This window comes from Notechis scutatus, chromosome 2 (assembly GCF_049901735.1).
Source record: "Notechis scutatus isolate UNSWTSFEM ecotype Mainland chromosome 2, rNotScu1.2, whole genome shotgun sequence".
NCBI classification, from domain to species: domain Eukaryota; kingdom Metazoa; phylum Chordata; class Lepidosauria; order Squamata; family Elapidae; genus Notechis; species Notechis scutatus.
In genome coordinates, this window is record NC_142010.1 from 249,350,084 (window position 1) to 249,372,383 (window position 22,300).

The 22,300-nt window shown below is 40.7% G+C and overlaps 1 protein-coding gene across 1 annotated transcript in view; it reads left to right on the forward strand.

Annotated features, from left to right (window-relative positions):
• ADAMTS12 (ADAM metallopeptidase with thrombospondin type 1 motif 12) overlaps positions 1-22,300 on the forward strand; it is a 187,079-nt gene that overhangs the window by 162,880 nt on the left and 1,899 nt on the right. Inside the window, exons 18-22 of the mRNA XM_087958535.1 lie at positions 2,556-2,766; positions 6,607-7,689; positions 10,027-10,179; positions 15,266-15,439; positions 16,718-16,871. Of these exons, the coding sequence (XP_087814661.1) occupies positions 2,556-2,766; positions 6,607-7,689; positions 10,027-10,179; positions 15,266-15,439; positions 16,718-16,871 (1,775 nt within the window). The remainder of the gene's footprint in view (positions 1-2,555; positions 2,767-6,606; positions 7,690-10,026; positions 10,180-15,265; positions 15,440-16,717; positions 16,872-22,300) is intronic.

Below are 22,300 nucleotides of genomic sequence, written 5' to 3' on the forward strand. Positions count from 1 at the left end.
CAAATAATTGGTAAAAGATTGGCTTCCAAACACGTATGGATTAAAAAGGCTTAAATGTAGCATTATATCTGGCACTGGATTAAGCAAACTTCTTAGAAAATGTCAACGGTTTAGCGTATTATAATTAATCAACTGTGCAGAATCACCATCAAAGTCCCATTGCAAACTGTCTTGTGAAAATGAAGCTTAAATTATTTTCAGTCTGCATTTCTAAATCTCATTGTTTCTAGGTCTTGCTTTCTCAGAGCAAATTGCAAGAATATATAGAATCACTGTGAAAATTTGCAAAGTATGCCATAATAGTTTTAGCTCCCATTAATTATATCAAAATTGGATGGACTTTCATCTTGAGGCATTGAACAAAACACATGACTATAATTTATGGATTTGCTCACTCTACACTAGATGGATTTGCTCACCGTATTCCTTCCCCTTATCTTGGAATCTAAGTAAAATTTACTGATTATTGCTGGTCCTCAGGAAGGAGAATATACAACTATTTTAGGATCTAGGGCCACATTTTGCCTTTATTGACTGTACTACAGAAAAAATAAGCAGCTTCAGAACAAAGTCATTGTTGGGCCTAGGACAGATTAAATTGCATACATGCTAGACTAGGGCAGATTAAGCTGTACATGTGTGTGTGTTTGTGTATGTGCCATACTTTGGCTGGTATGGCACAAGTTTAACCAAGGTTCAGTTTGAACCCAAGCACGCTCATATTATTCTATGCAAGCTCAGATCTCTAATACTATTCTCCACATCCTGGCAAGTAGAAATTATATACAATGTACTATCATATACTCAGGCTTCCTAATTTTATAAAACACAATCTTATACTAATACAGTTGATGTGCTTTATCTCCCCAAATGTAATGATTTTGTTCTGCCATAATAAAAATTACAGTTCGATGGCAACTTTGGGAGGAATTGTTTCTCACAGTGTGCACACTTTTGAATGTAGATTGTACAAAGGTTGTGGAGGATATTGATGGAGAGAGGGGAGACCTGTTACCAAAGCAACCAGGAGTAAAACATTGCTTAAGCCCAACAATGAAGGAAAAATGCAAAAACAGATCTTAGACAGAAACCTCCCTCATTCATGTTAATATAAGCAGGAAAGGAAGTAATGCATGATTAGACTCCAAAGATTCTGTTACTACCGTGTTTCTCCAACAATACGGCCTCCACCAATAGGAAGACCCAGCATGTTTTCTAGACATAAAATCAAATCAAGCCCCTCCCCCCAAATATAGGCCTAGTTTAAAACATGCAAAATGGGGGGAAGGGTGGGGGGACTTGCCATTAGGAGCGCGCCGCAGGCAGCAATTCCTCGCCAACAGCCGCTCCTAATGGGTGATCATGGTGAAGCACAGAGAGCTCCCTACTCCCACCAAACACCTTTGCTGCAGACCCAAGACCTTTGGCACCTTCCGCTGTTGCTTTCCCTTCTGCCCATTCCGCCGCCACATTTGGAGCTGCCGCTTCCGTGTTTGGAGCTGCCGTCGCCATTTGGAGCTGCCGCCGCCATTTGGAGTGCCGCCGCCACATTTGGAGCTGCCACTTCCGTGTTTGGAGCTGCTGCCGCCGTTTGGAGTGCCGCCGCTACGTTTGGAGCTGCCGCTTCCGTGTTTGGAGCTGCCGCCACCATTTGGAGCACCGCCACCACGCTTGAGCTGCTGCTTCTGTGTTTGAGCTGCCGCCGTGTTTGGAGTGGCGGCGGCGCTCCAAATGGCGGTGGTGCTCCAAACAGTGGCAGTGCTCCAAACACGAAGCGGCAGCTCCAAACGTGGTGGCGGCACTCCAAACGGCGGCGGCAGCTCCAAACGGCGGCAGCAGCTCCAAACACGGAAGCGGCAGCTCCAAACGTGGCAGTGGCACTCCAAACGGCGGCGGCAGCTCCAAATGGCGGCGGCAGCTCCAAACGTGGCGGCGGAAGGGGCAGAAGGGAAAGCAACAGCGGCAGGTCTTGGGTCTGCAGCAAAGGTGTTTGGTGGGAGTAGGGAGCTCTCTGCTTCGCTATGATCACCCGTTAGGAGCGGCTGGTGGCGAGGCTGACTGCCGGGCGCCTAGATAAGGATGAAAGGGGGAATTAGTCACCCCCGAAAAGATGGCCTAGCCATTTTTTCGGGGCTCAAAAAAAAATAAGGCCCGGCCTTATTTTATGAGAAACATGGTATAGTCTTCCTGCGGAGCTGATTTTCTAGACTGGCTTATCTAGCGGGGCTGATGTAAAATAATACATAAAATACTAGTAGGAAGCCATTCCAGTGGTAGTAATTGGGAGATCAGATAGCATTTCTCCTAGCAAATTAAAGATTGCTATTAAGGAAATGATTTTGCTGAGCTGGCATGAATTTATCCTTCATCTAATTTCCCATAGTCCAGTTTAAGGAAGTAAAATGTGTTGAAAACCAACTACTTAAAATGGAAAAATCTGGGCTCAGATTATGAGTATTTCAGCCATCCCTTTGTTCTGCTTCCATAATAATGCTCAGATTTTGACTTTCAAATTTCACTTCACGTTCTTTGTTCTCTTTTGGCTTTCTCTGCAGATGGTGGGCAGGGGAATGGCAGAAGTGTTCCACCACCTGTGGGCCCACAGGGGAAAAGAAGCGCACTGTCCTTTGTATCCAGACACTGGGATTGGATGAGCAGGCTCTGCCAGTGGAGGAATGCCAACATCTGCTCAAACCAAAGACACGCCTTTCGTGTAATAGGGACATCTTGTGTCCATCCGACTGGACTGTAAGCAATTGGACTGAGGTAAATTTGGAAATCAGCTTGGCTCATAAGAATTTGAGGCAGCTTAGAGTTGGCATTAGCTTTCATCTTTGGCTTGGAATAAGCAAGAGACGTATATTTAGACCATTCTTTTCTCTAGGTCTGTGAGAAGAGCTATAGGTTATTTTGCATTCTGTCCTAGTTTAGGAAAAATTGGGCTTTGAATCCTGCCAGCTACTTGAAAACACTGGAACTGCTGATTCTAAAACCAGTATATCTGAATTCCCATGGCCTTTAAGATAAATTAAGCAAGTAATAAATAATATTTTAGCAATCAGGATGATCACCTGATTGCTTCTTCATCTTGAAAGTATAAGGATGTGCAACCTATACTTAACACAATTAAACAAAAACAGAATTAAATCTCAACTCTCTAATAAGAATTTTGAAAGAAGGAAATTCCAGCCATGTCTATGATGTCCTCCCACAAATACTAAATGTGCCTCCAGTCCTGTCGTTTAAATTTGGTCATTCTTGATTTTAAAAGGTTGGCCTAATAAAACAATTAGTCCTTTAATTCTTCTTTCTCCATCTGTCATGTGCTAATTCAGACTTCCCCAACATGGATGGACACAGATGAGAATTCTAAGATTTGAAGTCATGTATCTAAAGCAACCCTCAGTCCACTAGTGGGCCTTGATCCCTTCAGAACCAGGCTGAGGAAGTAATGGGTGATTGCACACACATGTGCCTCCTCACTTGCACAAGCAGTGGGCAAGCACATGCGTGCACGTTCCATTTGCATGAAACCATCTCCTCTCCCCCTCACCCCCTCCAGCCAGGTCTGCAAATCCGGAAAGGTTGGGGACTCTTGATCTAAACAACATCTAAACTAAGAATAGCTAGGGGCTAATGTTTCAGAGGAGAGAGGACTGATTAGTGTGGTGCTCCTGACTTTGTTATTTCTATCAAACAAGAAAAAGCTGTGACGTATTTCTGGTGGTACTTGGTGTATTTGTTATTTCCATGTCCAGTGAAGTCATGGGCAAATTGAGAGATCCTCAGCCTTTGCATCTTATGAATTATGAGGAAGGAGGCCATTTTGTCACAGATATTCAATTATATATTTCAAAACTCCCCTGCTATAAAGCAACCATCCTCAGTGTGCTCGGTGTGTTGGATTTCATTTTCCAGAATCTTTCAGGCAACATTGTTATTTCATCTCCTAGGATGTTGGTTGTCCAAAATATATGGAGCATATCAGATTGAAAAAGGCAGCTCTGAAACAGGTGTGGGCAAACAACCAGCTTCTGGAAAGTTTTGGTTTTGGTTCTGTTTTTTTGTTCCAGAAATCTCCTGTCAGAGCCAAACACAAAGTAGTGGTTCACAGGCTAGGGTATAACTTACAAGTTATGGAGTCCTTAGTGCTCTCTGAGCTTGGTTATTTGCAGACTTTTGATCATCCAACTAGGTAACATCATCAGCACACTGATGCATTGAACAATATGCAACCCTGAGCTACATATATTCTCTTAAAAGTTATGTAACAGATGAATCTTCAACCACATACTTAGTCCAAGAATTTATTTTAAGTTCCAGAATTGAAAGCACAATCATTTCATACCAAAATTAACTTGTGATTTCTTCCTACAATTTCCATTTGAAGTGAGGGGTAGTTAAAAAAAATTGCAGGCAGTCCCTGGGTAAAGAACAGTGGCGAGATTCAATTTTTTTACTACTGGTTCTGTGGGCGTGGCAGCAGAAGGATACTGTAAAATCTCCAGTCAGAGACGGTCTTTGCCGGTTCTCTGAACTACTCAAAATTTCCGCTACTTGTTCTCAAGAACTGGTCAGAATCTGCTGAATACCACCTCTGGTTAAGAACAAATTCAGTTCCCTAAACTCTGTCTTTAACTTAATTTTATATGTAAGTTGAAACTCATAGAGTACATATTAACGGACTGTCTATTATTAAAAATGGGGTGTAGTGTTTTCTCTTCCTCAAACTGCTGAACCATTGAAGCTGTACAATGTTTTCATAAACTGCTGAAAACAGGTTGTATATTAAGAATTCGTGACTTCAGTGGTTCATAAAAATATTGTAGAGCTTCAGTGGTTCATCAACTCAAGGAAGGACAATGCTATCTACCATTTTTAGTAATAGGCAGCTCATTCGTTATGTATGAATTATCTGTAAATTGAATATTCTTAAACTGGGGGATTGCCTATGCTAATAAAAAAAACCCTAAGAATTGGAAATCCCATTAATTAAGGATAAAAGCAGAAAAAGAGGGGAGACTGGCAGATTGTGTCTTTGGTATATGTATTTCTAATGTCTTTTGAATAAAGATATAATCAAGTGCATTTATAGCCAAATATGAGAAAATTATATTCAAAAATGCTCATTTTATTAGGAGGATGAATAATTTCTTTTAAGTGTAGAGTTTCATGCAGATTAAAAAAAACAAAAAAATAATAATCTAGATTATAAGAATAAAGCAGACTTAGCAATGACTATGCATTGAATTGGCTTGTCTCTGCCCAATAAAAACAAATATTCCTCCTGCTTTAAAAATTAATTTCTAAAAAGAATTTGCAGTTCTTTAATTAAAAAATGCTTAAAGGTTTGCTGCCTCCTGTTATTAAAAAATCCTCTTCCAATTTAGTTATAATTAATAGGGGACAGAAGAATACCTTTTAACTCACACAGCTTCAAGATGCTTTCTCTTCCCTTGTATAATAAATTAAATGAAACGTAAGATTGGATATGATTTCATCAATATTCTTCTGCTGATTGATTTTATACAATTCATCAAGTCTTTTCTGATTTCTGAGCAAATGAAAACCTGAGATCTGGAACAAGTGAATTAAATGTTATTTTCAGCTAATAGCATTGATGAAACATTACATCTAATTATCTTGTGCATCAGTAGAGCATACTCCTTGGGAAGCACTTCCAGATGTGGCTCCATCATTTAATATCTGCTTAACATGGAGTGTAACTTGGCTGATCATCGGTGTATCATGTGCAGCAATGCCTAATAGACTTCCAAACTCAATAGATGCTGACATATCAGAAGGATTTTACTATATGTACCATACTTTCTTCTCAGCATGTCAAAGTTAAGCATATTTCAAAGTATCCTGGGCAAAGCCAGGTGTCAATTAAATTAGGGATTTCAGGAAGGTTCAAATGGCTTCTTTAGCTATTTAGGTAGCTTAGGTACTAATACCATTAGGTACTAACATGTTGGTACTAACAACACTCTATAAAGCCTTAGTAAGACCACACCTAGAGTACTGCATCCAGTTTTGGTCACCACACTATAAAAAAGATGTTGAGACTCCAGAAAAAGTGCAGAGAATCATTAGGGGACTGGAGGGTAAAACATGAAGAACAGTTACAAGAACTGAGCATGGCTAGTCTAGTGAAGAGAAGGACCAGGGGAGACATGATAGCAGTGTTCCAATATTTGAGGGGCTGCCATAGAGAGGAAGAGGTCAAGCTATTTTCCAAAGCACCCAAAGGCTAGACAAAGAATAATGGATGAAAACTGAACAAGGAGAGATTCAATCTAGAAAAAGGAGAATTTTTCTGATAGAGCAATCAAGCAATGGAACAGCTTGCCTTCAGAAGTTGTGGGAGCTTCATCACTGGAGGCTTTCAGGAAGAGATTGGACTGCCATTTGTCGGAAATGGTGTAGGGTCTCCTGCTTGGATGGGAACTGGACTAGATGGCCTACAAGGTCCCTTCCAACTCTGTTAATCTAATCTAATCCAGAGCTAGGTTCACACATTGCATTTAAAAAGCAAGTTAGGTATTTTATTTGGCTCACTGGAGATGGAGGGGATAAGACATCTAAATGTGGTTTATTTTGCAGTGTACAGTTACCTGTGGTGGAGGAGTACGCACTCGTTATGTCACTTGTACCAAAAACAATGGAGAACCATGTGATGTTTCAAAGAAACCCCATTCTAAAGCTCTGTGTGGTTTACAGCAATGCCTATCCACTCAAAGATTGCTGATGACTCATTTCAAGTTCCATAATGGAAAGATTATTAGAAGAATAGGGGCTATTCCCAGAAGAGGCCCTTCAAAACAATTGGCCACCCCAGAACCATTGCCAAGAATCCATTCAACAATAATGCCCAGGCTCAGAAACATTACTTTGATACCCACTTCCATCAGCCTTGTAAATTCTTCTTCAAATGAAGACTTGGAAGTAAACAAGTTAGAAAACAATTCCATTGACTCAAGCATACCCAGTGACTACTCCTATGTAACTAGTGCCAACATGGCATTGCAAAACATCACTCATGGACCTCTCATAACCGCTTGGAACATATCTTCAGAAGATAGCTCCATAAACATAAACAAGGATTCCTTTACCATTGACCCCATGTACAATCCAAAGACTAATTATTTAATGGAAGCAAATAACACAAACAGTACTGAGCAAGAAATAAAAGACTACATCCAGACTGAAAGACCAACAGAGAGTACTGAGCAAGAAATAAAAGACTACATCCAGACTAAAAGACCAACAGAGAGGTTCCTTACCTTCACTACAAGCAAGATCTCAAGAACCTCATCTACCGATCATCAGCCTGATAATCCCAACCAATTTTCTGTTACTCCCACAAGAGGAATTGAGATTTCATCGACAACAACAGCTCTCAAAGGCCTTCATGTACAAATAAATCCGCCTGTGACATCAGATCCCATTACAGAACAACCATCACTAGAGAATACATTAGAAGAAAAATCTGCAAATACAACCCCATCAAAGTCCCCTTTCAGTGAAACATCCCCTTGGGCGACAGAAAGTCCATTTGTGCGAGACCCCACTATGCCAAAGAATAGTGAGAATGTTTTCAAAACAAAGTTACTAAATGAGTCTGATTCAGAAAATTCCAGAAACCTGCATACTAATGCCTATTGGTTGGTGGGAAACTGGACGGAGGTAAGTATTCCCCTCATCTTATGTTGTTTACAACTGTCGATGCAATATGGAAAAAGCAAAGCAAACAAATGTCCATTTTTGCTTTTTTGATTATCAAAGGTTTATTTATTTATCAAGTTTAGAGACCACCCATCTCGCTCACAGAGCAAATCTGTGTGCAATGTTTTGCATTTAAATGCTGGAAACTACTTATTAAGTAACAAATTATAACGCTGGGAATTTCCGGGATGCTGTCACAAAGATGGATTATTTCCTATTTTGCACTTCACTGCAAATGTGTCTAATTAATTAATAAAGCAGCATGGACAATTTCAGGGCAATTGAATAATGTTGCACAGCTGTTGCTTATCTCTTTGAGGCTTTAGAAAAACAGACTCAGAACTTAGACTTAGATTTAGAATAACTTTATTGTCACTTTCAACATACACTAATAGGCATATATTAAAATGAAATTCCATTGCATACAGCTCTCAAAGGGTCTCCACCTCCAATATACACTACATGAACATGATAAATAGATAGATAGATAGATAGATAGATAGATAGATAGATAGATAGATAGATAGATAGATAGATAATTATGCATATGCATATACCCATATACCCACATATATGACACAGAGAAACAGCACAGTCTAGTTTGGATGTATACATGTACATGGCGAGAAAAACGAATCTTGTGAGCTTACCAGAGGGATAGCATAGGGAACAAAGCTGTTACAGAATTTGGTAGTCCTGCTAGAAATACTTTGAAACCTCCTCCCAGAGGGGAGCAATAGAAACAGACCGTGAAGTGAGTGTGTAGGGTCTCTAACAATGCTTAGAGCTTTAAGCACATAGTGCTTATAAGCAGTATCCTGAATAACGGGAAGTGAGCTTCCTATAAACTTCTCAGCTGCCCTTACCGCTCTCTGTAGGGACTTTCTATCTGAGGCATTTCTACCATCAAATCAAACAGTAAGGCAGTTTGTTAAAACACTCTCAATCATTCCTTTATAAAAAGTGGCCAGGACACAAGGAGAAAGATGGGCTCTCCTCATCCAACACAGGAAATACAGATGCTGGTTTGCACGCTTCACTAAGGATGATGTGTGGAGAGACCAGTTCTGGTTGTTAGTTATCTGGACTGCACTCCTAGATACTTAATACTGTTGGCCACCTCTGCAGCTGTATCCTTGATACCGAGTGAAGTATCAGAACAGAAGCAACCTCCTGACCGTATTTGTTAAGGCAAAGTACCAAAAGTACCACATTTGATTCTTTGAGACTAACTGCCTCAGACTTCAACATAGACTTCAGCTGGGATGCTTCAACTTTATTTCAAATGAGAAAATTGCTTGGAGGTAGACAGTCTTATAATACATTTGGCAAGATGGAACGTGTTCATTTTGTATTAATTCAAATGAAGATTGTCCTTTTACAGCACCTGTCACTCAATAACTACTTCTTAATTTACCTCAACAGTACTTGGAATGAGAATTGCCAGACGTATAAACTGATTTCCTCCGAGAAAGCTTTGGAAAAAGCAAAGAAAACAAATGTCCATTTTTTGCTTTTTTTGATTATGCAAAGGCTTTGGTATTTGTAGACATCCACAATTTGTGGATAGTGCGTAAGAATCACAGGTGTTTCAGACCTGAAAAAGAGTACACCGAGGTTGTATATGGACATTCTCAGTCATCCAGGTCATGGTTGTCCCAAAGGTGCTTTTTCAAGAGGCAACTGGACTTTCTGGTTTTTCTTTGAAGATGTTTTGCTTCTCATCCAAGAAGCTTCTTTAGACCTGAAGAAGCTTCTTGGATGAGAAGTGAAACGTCTTCAAAGAAAAACCAGAAAGTCCAGTTGCCTCTTGAAAAAGCAGCTTTGGGACTAAGGTTGGGTAGTGATCCCTTACTTATTTAATTAAGAAGATTCAACCTATAGGTACAACCTATTCTCCAAAGCACCTGAAGGCAGAACAATGAATAGAAACTAATCAAGGAGAGAACCAATCTAGAACCAAGGAGAAATTTCCTGACCGTTAGAACAGTTAATCAGTGGAATGAGTTGACTCCAGAAGTTGCAGTGCTCCATCACTGGAAGTTTTTAAGAAGAGACTGGACAGCCATTTGTCTGAAATAGTATAGGCCTTCTTGATTAAGCAGAGGGATAGACTAGAAAATCTTTTCTTGAAGACCTCCAATGATGGAGCACACATAATACCAGGAGGCAAACTGTGCTATTGATTTTTAATGTCAAGAGATTACTGTAAAAAAAACAACATTAGAAAGCCTTGTCTCATTTCCTTCTCCTGCACCCTTAAGAAATGGCAGCATTATTTCTCTCCAATTTTTCCAGTGTTCTACCACATGTGGTATTGGGGCCTTTTGGAGACCAGTAGAATGCAACACCAAGAATGAGTCTGACTGCCAGCATATCAAAAAACCCGATCCAGCCAGAAGATGCTACCTTCGGCCATGTGCTCAGTGGAGAATAGGAAATTGGAGCAAGGTAATAAAATCTGTCCCAGTATGATTTTCACCTATTATTTATTGTGAACTTCTGCTTTTGGGAAGCCAAAAGAGTTTGTTTTCTGACTTTCAGTAAAACCTTTTACTCTTTTCCATAACTAAGTAATGGGAGGAATGCATTTTATTCTCAATGTATCCCTGAAATGTATAATTTCTCTTACCCTAAAGTTTCCTAGTTTCTCTAAACCAGGTAACTGCCACTGGTAAGATTTAAAATTTAAATTTAATGACCATTTAAATTGAAAACATTGAAAATCAGAACAGTTATACATTTTCAAAGCTAATTTTGAGACAGATCTTTTTTCCAAAGAGCATCCCCTATTCATCTTGGCTGTTATTATTTTTCTTACCAACTGAGATACTTCAAAATTAAACATTTCATTAGTTACATTTCAATTGTTCCCCACATATTGTTGTTCCAGGCTCTTATCAAAAGTAGACCCTGGGAATAATGACATTTGTGAACATAACTCTTTTTAGAATTTCCACAGAAATCACAATGTTCAACTTGAAGCAGTTATAGATAGGAGGGTGGAGTTTCTGTTCTTCAAGACTTCAACTGTATTTGCTTCTCATTCAGAAGAATCTGGTATACCTTGTTTTAAACAACTCCAATTGCAACCACATACTTCTCACCCTTTCCTCCCTGACAGAATACAGTGCAGTCTTGAATGGCACTATTGAGCTAAGGGGCTCAAGTTTTAAATTGCCAGGGTTTTTTCATCAGTTGCCTCTCCTTCAGAAATCTAGCTTCTTGGAAAACATCCATAAGCCAGCTGTCTTGCTTCCCATTATTTCAGACCTGAGCTGCAAAAATCCAGTTGGTCATGAGATGATTCCAAAGAGCTAAGGTTCTGTTTCCTTTTGCTGCCATCAATCGGTTGCCTAGATTTTTGTAACCCAGATTTGGTGGCCCTAATTGGGGTCTATCCAATCATGCTCTGTTGGCCAATAGGCGGACTGAAATCCTTCCTTCAAATTTAGAAAGCTGGCAGATTTTTTTTGCCCTTTTATTTAGGTTGTTATTATAGTGTTGTAGCACCTGCTTTGGTGCCTTGGTCCATGTGAAGTTTTGATGCCCTGAGGCATCACGGCGACAGATCTCTTGCCAGTCCAAATACTTTGCTTTTTTTTTTTTTTTTGTAAATTTTATTTGAGTTTTCACAAAGAGAAAAAAAAATACAAATAAAACATCTTTTTTGAAAGTAGCATAATCCCGGGTTACATTTCTTCGTACAGACACAAATTCAGGTTCATGCTCATTTTTATATTCTATTCCATATCTTATTACTATTTTACATTTTCTGCATAGCTTCTCTCCTCTTTTAATTTTCTCAATTTTATTTTAATTATCTCATCTCAATTCAAATCGTTGTATTTATATTTTTGTCTGTCCTGTTTCAATTACCTATTATCTTTTCTCATTAAACAAAATTTCTCCTGTAGTTACTGATTGGAGTATGACGCCTTTATATCTTTTCCCTAAAGTTGTAACATTCAATATAATACATAACTTCCATTCGGATTCTGCTTGGTACATTCTTAAAATACACACTGTATTCTTATATATATATATATATGTATATAATTAAAATGTATATAATTAAAACAACATTCCATTCCAATTCAATTCTATCATTAATATTCATTAAAGTCTTAACATCTAACAATAATATCATACTTAATATCATACTTCTATGGGAACAATTATAAGCTTTCCATAGTTAATTCCCCCCCCTTCACTTATATTTTATAAAACATTAATTAATTAAAATGTTCCCGTTCCTTCCTAATTCAATTTTCTCATTTATTTTATTTCACTTATTTTATTCACAAACATTTCACTAAGTTACACTAACTATTTTATCCTTCATTTTAATCATACATTGTTTCCAATTTTCTAAAGTTATTTCTATTACTGATATAACAATACAATCTTATGTACCTTTACAGAATCCCTTTTTCAGTTAGTTTTTCACCCATTATCTCTAAATAGGTCCTGTTTCTTTATATCTTGCTCCGGTCCTTTGTAACTTCTTTTCCTTTCCTTCTTCCCTCTCTTCTTCTCTCTCCCCTTTTTACCCCCTTGTCTCTCTACCTCTATTTCTCTCTTCTGTATTCCCCTTTTCTGTTGCTTTCCAGTATTATACTTATTTTTCGAATTATTTTTCTTTTCTTTGGTTGTTTTTTTAAGTCTTAAATTCTCCATTCTCTTCCCCCCCTTTCCTTTTTCTTCCCCACATAGAGTTACTTGTTCATTAAAGATGGCTTCTTCTTTGTCCCAGTCTTCTTGTTTTGCAATCGTTTCTTGTTGTTTCTCATAGTTCCAAATCTCTATTTCTAAGAATTGAAAAACGAAGCCAAAAGAACTCTTCCCTTCTTGTGCATCTTCTTTGTACTTTTTAAGTTCCATTTTCAATTCATCCAGAAGTGGTGCCATTGTATAAATTTTAAAACAACCACCCAATTGATTTTAGTCATTCAAATATAATAACCAAGAGTCCAAAGATCACCAAATAATCCAAATACATGCAAGCTGTTTCTTTTTTGCTCTTTTTTTTCACTTTCTGTTCCTGGGGTTCTTTTAGAAGTCTTGTTGAAGTTTTACTGTAGATTCTTTTGAAGTCCAGGCAGTCTCCTCCCTCTTCCAGATCCTGCCCTTATTCTTTTTCTCCCCCTTCCTGCTTATGAAAAAGAAATTTTTTAATGTCCAGAAATCTTTATTATCCCTTCGGCATTTTGTTTTATTTTCAGCTTAATTGCCTATTGATGTCAAAGCAGATTTTTCCAATTTCTTATTTAAGTCTCTTAGTTGTCAGTATAGGGAAGGAGAGAGAAGAAAAAAAAAAGCCAAGCCTTTCCCTTTTCACTTTCCTTTGCTGCTTCTGACTCTTCTTTGGGAGCGATGTTATTTTTTGTAAGTTTAAATTCCAGGGTACCTTAGTTGTTGCTTTTACAGTATAACCCGGTCAGCCAAAACTTTATCTTACCTCTTATCTTCCTCCTGCACATTCTTTTCTGTTCGAGTTCTCCTTTGTGGTGGCCATTTCTGACCACCACTGCAACCGCCTTGGGGAAAGGGAGTAATGGCCAGCTGAGGAGGAGAGATGCGGCTCTCCTCAACCCTGCTGGCGGTCTCCCCCCTCTTCAACACCTCTATGGGGTGGCTTAGCCCCGAAACCAGCCGGCTCGGGGCACTCCAGCGGCGAGCCCAGGCAGAAACCGCGCACGATCGCGGATTTCTGTCTGTCGCCGAAGCCCTTCAAACCGGAAGTCCCCAAATACTTTGCTTTGAAGCAGGTGTATCCAACCTTGGCAATTTTAAGACTTGTGGACTTCCACTCCCAGAATTCTACAGCCAGTTATGATGGCTGGGGAATTCTGGGGGTTGAAGTTCACAAAAAGTTGCCAAGGTTGGACACACCTGCTCTAAAGGGTCCTTGCTCCGAGCAAGATATTGTGGTAAGATAACATGGTGGCCAGGTTAAGTCTTTGGCAATGCCTCACAACTGTCTGCAGTCAGTAATGGGCTGGATAAAAAATAACAACTTGAAATTGTAGACAAGATATAGGAGCTTATTATTAGGAACATAAAGGAGGTATGTCTGCCTGTTCTGAATCTGGGATAATATTTTCCCAGAAGGAGCAGATATTCCATTTGGGCCATGTTTTTGGACTTGAATCTCTGTTTTTCTCTCCTTCCAAGATTATGGCTAATGCCAGAATGGCATTTCATCAACTTTGATTGATATGACAACTGTATGTCTTCCTGGAAAATAAATATTTTAAAATTATGCTTTGTAATAATCTCCAGGGTCGACTATGGTAACACACTCTTCTGGGGGGGAAATGTCAGCTGGTAGAACATAAGCTGACCACATTTTGTCTGTGCTTCAAGCACTGCCAATTCATTTATCTGCAAAATACAAAGAAGTCATTATCTTTAAAGCTCTACATGACTTAAAGGTTATTTGAGGGAACGCTGTTTTTTTTTTAATGAAAATCCATGCCCAGTTCAGGAAATTTGCCCACAGTTGTTGCAAGAGGCAATTTTTTTGGAAATTTGCTGCTCCGGCTCTTTAGCACTCTCCGCTGGATAGAGGGACATCTTTTTTTGGCTTGTTTTTAAAGCCTCAAAGTATATCTCTCCAAATCAGCATCTTGAGCCTCGTGCAGATGTTCTAGTCATTTCTTTCCCTTTAAAGCTACTCAAACGTTTTTAGAGTTTGTTGCAGAAAATCAAATCCAGAAAGCACACAGAGATAACTGATTCAGTAGGATTCATTAACTTCTTTATGTACATAATAACACATGAAGTAAATTTACAATACCAACAACAGATTCTTCCAACTTGGTAGAGAAGAGAGATTGTAAGTAAGTTCTTAGTTTCAGTTCAGCAGACAGACAAGTCCAGACTAGTTTTAGTTTTAGAGCTGAGCCATGCCCCGACTCCTTCCTTTAGTTTCTATTTCCAAAACAGCCCTTATTGGCTGACCTAGTTTCCATGCCTCTTCATTGATTGACCTTGTTACCATGTCTCTGCCAGTTCATGAATATTCTGACAAACATCCCTTTTAAAGGAGTTCAAAAATGGTTCCTCTCTGTCTGGATCTGGACAGCAAGAGAAATCCTATGGACCCCCTATTTTTGTGTGGCATCACACCCAGAGGTGGTATTCAGCAGGTTCTGACCAGTTCTGGAGAATGGGTAGCGGAAATTTTGAGTAGTTCGGAGAACCGGCAAATACCACCTCTGACTGGCCCCACTCCCTCTATTCTCTGCCTCCCGAATCCCAGCTGATCGGCTGGGTCTTCTTTTGTTGTCCTGCACAAGAGAACGGAGCTGGAAAGCAGGTTAGTGGGGTGGGGAGGGAATGGGGATTTCGCAGTAACCTTCCCCTGCCATGCCATGCCCACCAAGTAGTAAACATGCCCACAAAACCAGTAGTAAAGTTTTTTGAATCCCACCACTGATCCCACCAGTTGCCCAGTGCTTTTAAAAATAAATGCCTCTCAGGGATCTTTAAAGCTACAGAGGTTACCTTCTTGCTTCTGTTCCCTACACAGTGCTCCTCCAGCTGTGGAGGGGGTTTCAAGTCCCGCGATGTGCATTGCATTGATGTACGAGAAAAGAGACTCCTGAGGCCATTCCACTGCCAGGTCGTACAAAGCCAGCCAGTACTGAACATGAGCTGTAACATGGATCCATGCTTCGTATGGCACACAGAGTCCTGGAATGAGGTACAATGCATCACTCTCCGATTAATTAACTAATTAATCACCTGCATGTCATCCTGGTGGAGCCACAACATTCTCAAACTGAACAGAACTTAGAGCAGCCTTCCCCATTGTCAGCCCAACAAGGTAAACTAGATTAAGAAACAATACTATACAGGACTATTTTTATTGTAACAGCTGTAGTAACAGAATCTTGCAAATTTTAATGTGCTTCCCCGTCCATGGTATTATTTTCATAAGGAGGGGCTTGTCTGAGACATTTTCTCAAGTTACATTCTTGGACTGGGTTCAAGCTTCTCTTATCTGACCATTACCAAAAATACAGTATCCATGCCTTGTGTTTAAAATTTGTTCAGCATCGTTGGTTGAATTAGGTGGATTGGCCTATCTATCACATTATGCATCAACCCCGCTTTAGAGACTGCAGTGGCCATGTTCGTGAGACAAAACATTAAAATAGAGTAGAGTAGAGTAGAGTAGAGTAGAGTAGAGTAGGTCACTTTTTTCAGTGCTGTTGTAACTTCGAACAGCCAGTGAATGAATTGTTGTAGGTCAAGGACTACCTGTATGTGCAATTCCTTCCAACCACTACTTTTGCCCTCTTACCTGTAGTGGCACAGTGGTTAGAATGCAGTACTGCAGGCTACTGCCTGCCGGCTGCCAGCAACTTGGCAGTTCAAATCTCACCAGGCTCAAGGTTGACTCAGCCTAACCTCCTTCTGAGGTAAGCAAAATGAGGGCCCAGATTGCTGGAGGGCCATAGGCTGACTCTGTAAACCGCTTAGAGAGAGCTTTAAAGCACTGTGAAGTGGTATATAAGCCTGAGTGCTACTGCTATTGCTACCTCTGCAGCAGGTTGTTGTGGGTCCTCTTGTTGGTCTCAGGGGCTAAAGAGGGTCAGGCAGGAGGAGGAGAGTGATGCCTTCAAGCAGGGCAATGCAGTTGAAAGCCTGACATTCTAGCTAGTGTCCTGGGGCCCTCCCCTAGTCTTTCCTTTCAGCTAATCTGATAGGATAGTGGCAACACCAAGAGCATCTTGGTTTCAGGAGGGGAGGGGAAGAAGTCACAGGAGCGGAAATGATATAGGAGTTCCTGCTAATAACTTCCTGGTCCAGAGCTGTAGGGTTTTCCAAAGGAAAGTGTCAACTGAGCCAATAGCTAGCTTGCAAAGCTTTCCCAAAACCCCACGGCATTGTGAGAACAGAGGCCATGGTGCTGATTCCCAACCAATGCAGACTTTGTGCTTGGAATGTGTGCTTTGTCATTCAAAATGTCTTCCAGTGCTCAGCTTCATGTGGAGGGGGTACTCGGAAAAGATCCGTGCAATGTATCAGCGTGGATGACCACGCAACCAAGGAGGACAACTGGTGCCAGCAAGAGACCAAGCCTCTGGATTCTCAGAAATGCAACCTACAAAAATGTGTGAAAAATACTGGTGAGTGTATTCCAGCAAAGATCTCTCTAAGAAAACCATCTTGGTTTCTCCTGTACACTAATTGGAGTATGACGCCTTTACCTCTTTCCCCTATATTTACCGTGTTTCTCTCCAACAATACGGCCTCCACCAATAGGAAGGCCCAGCATGTTTTTGGGCATAAAATCAAATTAAGCCCCTCCCGCAAATTTAGGCCTATCTTAAAATATGCAAAATAAGGGGGAAGGCGGGAGACTTGCCATTAGGAGCGCCGGCGGGCAGGAATTCCTCGCCACCAGCCGCTCCTAGCAGGCGATCATGGCGAAGCGTGGAGAGCTCCCTACTCCCACCAAACACCTTTGCTGCAGACACCTTTGGCACCCGCCGCTGTTGCTTTCCCTTCTGCCCATTCCGCTGCCACGTTTGGAGCTGGTGCTTCCGTGTTTGGAGTGCCGCCGCCATTTGGAGCTCCAAGCGCGGAAGTGGCAGCTCAAACATGGACGGTGGGCGATCTTTTTATTTTGGTCCACGGGAAGTTCAGAGCGAGCAAGAGAGGGAGACTGCAATGCCTCCATCCGAGATGGCAGCCTCACTAGTGGATCACAAGCGTGGCTGGAAGCCCGAGTCGGCGGGATACGATGGCAATCTTTTTGGAGAGAGAGGAAAGGGAGAGAAGAGTTGCGGCGTAATTTGCAGGAGGAAGTGCTTGCTCAGCACGTGAGGAGCGCCGCGGGGGGGAGGGACGGATGGGATGCTGGACGCGCTGGGTTGAGAGGGCGCCGCCCCTCCCCTCTCCGGAAAGGTGGGATCGTAACTCTCGGGTGCAAAAAAAAAAAACAGCGCACGGGCTCCTGAAGCTGAAAGGCACGATGGGGCATGGCCAGAACCCTCCGGCTCCGGGCAAAGGCGGGCAATGAAATGCACGGACGAGTGGAGGAGGCGAAGCCATTTCCTGGCAAACATCCCCATTGGGAGCGCAAGCTTTGAAAGTTGTGGATTGGTTGGAGCTCATGGCGGGGCGGGCTCAAGGAGGTCCGCGGCAGCAGGGTTGCCTCACCCACCCCTCCCTTCCCATGTCAACAAGCGGGCGCCTGTGCCGGGGTTTGCGTGTCTTTTCCTCTCATGCGCGGTATTTGCTTTCCGAGCGAGGCCGGGGTTTGGCCTAGAGCCGGTGGTGCGGCGGCGGCGTGATAAAAAGCGGGCGGCCTCTTTCCCCCCCTCTCTATGTATGAAAGAGCTCGCCTCGCTCAGAGCGTTTGGCAGAAGCACACAAGTTTCGCAGTCAGAGAGGGAGCGGCGGCGAAAGGGCGCGGCGGCAACGGCAGGATGCTGCAAGTCAGGACCTTGCATTGAAGCAGCCCGGGGGCACATAGCCACCTCCCTCCAGCCCACCTTGAGGATTTGCCTTTTGTTGTTGGTATACTTGGCTTCAGGCGCTCCTGTCGCCGCCTTCCCTTTGCCTTTGAAGGTAAAGTGAATTATTTTAAAACCTCCGCTCATCCCACCAGGGCGCGGCAGAGCCGTGCGGGCTGGGCAGAACCAGGAAACATCCGCGGCTCGCTTCCCGGCTCTGCCCAGCTCGCAAGGCTCGGCGCGACCCTGATGGGATGAGCGGAGGTTTAAAATAATTCGCTTTACCTTTGAAAGGCAAAGGGAAGCGCGACAGCGCCTGACAGTGTCTCCTCTGGGCTCCGGTTGCAGGGAGGAGCCCTGACTGGCCGCACATGGCTGCGCCAAATGCCGCGGCGTTACTGTAACGCCGCAGCAGCAAGGGAGAAGGAAAAGCAATGGTGATGGAAGGTCTCCCGAACATCCAAGCTGTCGCCGCCCGCCCACCCGAGGATGCAAGGGGGAATTAAGTCACCCCGAAAAGACGGCCTAGCCGGTTTTTCGGGGTCAAAAAATAAGGCCCGGCCTTATTATGTGAGAAACACGGTATAATACTTAATATAAAATACCTAACTTACATTGGGATTCTATTTGGTACATTCTAAATTTATACAATATTATCAATACCAATACTAATCTATTCATTAATATTCATATTCTTTTATATCATAAACACTTAGCACATTACTTTTCAATTAATTAACATACTTTTGTGGAAGCACCTACTTTCCATAATTATTCCCCCCACATCATATATTTTAAATCATTATTTCATTAAGGTATTCCTGCTTCTCCTACTTCAAATCTCTCCTTTCAAAAAAAAAAAAATTCAACTGAAATAACACAATCTAATTAATATTGACATTCATTTGTATCTTTCTCTCCAACTCCTTTATATCTTAACCATTTTATCCATTTCAATTAAATAACATGCCTTTTGGGAATACTTATATTTTCCACAATTATTCCCCCCGCCCCCACATCATATCTCAAATCCTTATTTCATGAAATGTTCCCCTTTTCTTAAGACAAATTTCACTAAGTTATATTAAACATTTTATCACACTTTAAATTACACATTATTTCCAACTTTCTAAAATTATTTCTAAGTACAAATTTAAAAAACAATCTTATGTACCTTTAGAATCCCTTTATCAATAAAGTTTACCCATTATCTCTAAAAACTTTTGTTTCTTTACATCTTGCTCTCTACTATTGAGGCTTCTCGTCCCTTTTCTCCCTTGCTTATTCTTCTCTCTGTCCTCTTTACCCCTTTGCCTCTCCACCTCCCTTTTTCTCTGCTTTCCTCCTTTCTGTTGTCTTCTAACATAATATCTCTTTTTCATCTTGTTTTTCTCTTTTTGATTGCTTTTATAGGTCTTAAAGTCTCTTTTTCCTTTTTCTCTTTCTCCTTTCCTTCCCCAGCCAAAGTCACTTGTTCATCAAAAATGGCTTCTTCTTTATCCCAGTCATCCTGTTGTCCATTCAATTTTACATAAGTGTAGACCGCCATTTCTAAATACTGAAAAGAGTATCAAAAACGTCCTTCCCTTCTTGCTTTTCTTTTTCATATTTTTGATATAAAAGTTTCAATCTGTCCACAAGTAATGCCATTATAAAGAGAAAAAGTTTTCCCAAGCAACCACCCAAGTGCTTTTAATCAGAGATAATTCTCAAAAGTGGTAAAATCACCAAGCAATCCAAGTAGGTTAATTCTTTTAAGCACTTTCTCCTTCATTTTCTCTTTCTGGGATTGGAGTTTGATCACAAAGTTCCATTTAATATATATCTCTCAGAAGCCTTATTAGTATTTATAACTCTTTAAAAATCCAGGCAGTCTTCTCCTTATTTTCAAATTCTAATCCAATTTTTCCCTCTCCCTTCCCACTCACAGCAAAAAAAAATTTTTTTAAGTCTTTTTAAAAAAAAACATTCAGAAATCCTTATCTCTTCAGTATTTAATTACCTAGATTTTCAGATTTCTCTTGTCGTTCCATCCGCTGTCACGTTAGGAAGGAGAGTGAAGGAAAAAAACTTTCCCTTTTAGAATTCTGTGCGCCGCTTGTAACTCTCTCTGGAAACAATGTAACAACTTCTCCGTAGCAATTTTCAAGCCCCAGGAAACTTTCTTATCCCTTGGCAACTTTATCCGGTACAGAAACAACTCTCTCACGATTTCCACGATTTTCTTCCTCCTGCACAATCTTATCCGTTTGCAGGTTTCTTCATGGCGGCCATTGCTGACCGCCGCTCCTCCGCCTCGGGAAAAGGGGTTTTGCTGGCTGGGGAGGGGGTCTGCAACAACCCCTACCCCTTTCCAGATCCCCCTGTCTTCAGCTGCCCCTGCAGGGCAGCTATATCCCTCAGATCCAACGGATCGGGGAACCTTGGCAGTGAGCTCGGCAGGGATCGCGCTGGATCGCAAATCCCTGCCGCTGCCGAAGCCTCGCAAACCGGAAGAGTTTCATTTATTGATATATTTTTGGATTAATCTCTGACTTTAAGGATGGAAAAGAATCGCAAGAAAAGGTTATTGGTATATGTCATTTTCGTATATTTGTATGTATTTGTATTTCTAAACACTGGCTGCATCCATAGAACCTGGTTATCTACGACAATAGGATAATAAGGTAAAAGTTATAATGGACAAAGATAGATTTAGGAAAATAGACAAATGTACAGATAGTTAAGATTTATGTAAAAGTATGTATACTGTCACAGAAGTGTTGTAATTAATGGAAATGATGATGTATATAAGAAAAATTGTATAATAAAAAGTATTTTTTTAAAAAGAGAGGTAGATATTTATAGATTTATAGATAAAATTAGAATTGAAGTAGTTGTAAATGAGAAGATATAGGAAGACAGTAAAATAAGATAGGTAGGAAAACAGAAACAAGCACAGAGTTAGCATACATTTAAAAGAAAGAAATAGGAATTTAAATTGTACAATAAAACCATTTTGTGGGAAAAACCAAAAAAAATGAAGGAAAAAAAAGAACCTGGTTATCTAGGCCATGGAGATAACCCATTGTCTGAGTTCACATTATATATTAGATCATAAATCAGCCAAATGGGATCGGTTTTCATAACACAGTGATAACTCCCCTCAACTTTAATTGGAATTAACCAAATTTAAATATTGTGGTATATTCACTAGTTCTGAACTATTTGAGACACAACATCAGTAGTCATGTTATCATGAAGTGGATGCTTCACAACAAATTTAGCATAAAATGAGCTCTTGTAAATGTATTTGCACTCATTTGGGCTGAATAGGTGCATCACAAACTTCCTAGAATTACAAATTCGGAAGGAGGGTGATATTCCAATGTACACACTGATTAATCCAGGAAGAAGCATCAGATTTCCACAAAGAAAAATGTCATTAGATACGTGTGTGTGTGTGTGTGTGTGTATCTCTTTCCCAAACAGCCTGAGACCACTACAGGAGCTGTTTTTATTGTAATAAAATGGGTCATAAGTTCATGGCAAACACTAATCAAGAGTAAAGCTATCTAATGAAATACATGCCATTACAATGCATTGCAAAAAAAAGAGACTTCAGTTTTCATTTTTTCACAACATCTCTCCACTTGTCATCCTCCAAATCAGAATTCCAATTTCCCCACATCCAGCTGGCCTGAGATATGTTGTTCCTTGTGTTGAACAAGATTGCCTCGCATATCCTGTCATTCCAGCTTCAGAATCTGGATGGACCAACAGATAGTTTTTCAACGCTAAGCATTGTCAACTACAGGTAGTCCTCGACTTATGACCAAAATTACGCCCAAAATTAATGTTGCTAAGTGACACAGTCCACTGAATTTTGCCCCATACTATAACCTTTTTTGCCACAGTTGTTAAGTGAAGCACTTCAGTTGTTAAATTAGTAACATGGTTGTTATGTGAATCTGGCTTCCCCGTTGACTTTTCTCGTCATAAGATTGCAAAAAATGATCACATGACCCTGGAACAAGTGGGACACTGCAACTTCCAAGCATCTAAATTTTGATCACATGACCCTGGGGATGCTGCAATGGCCATAAGTGTGAAAAAAA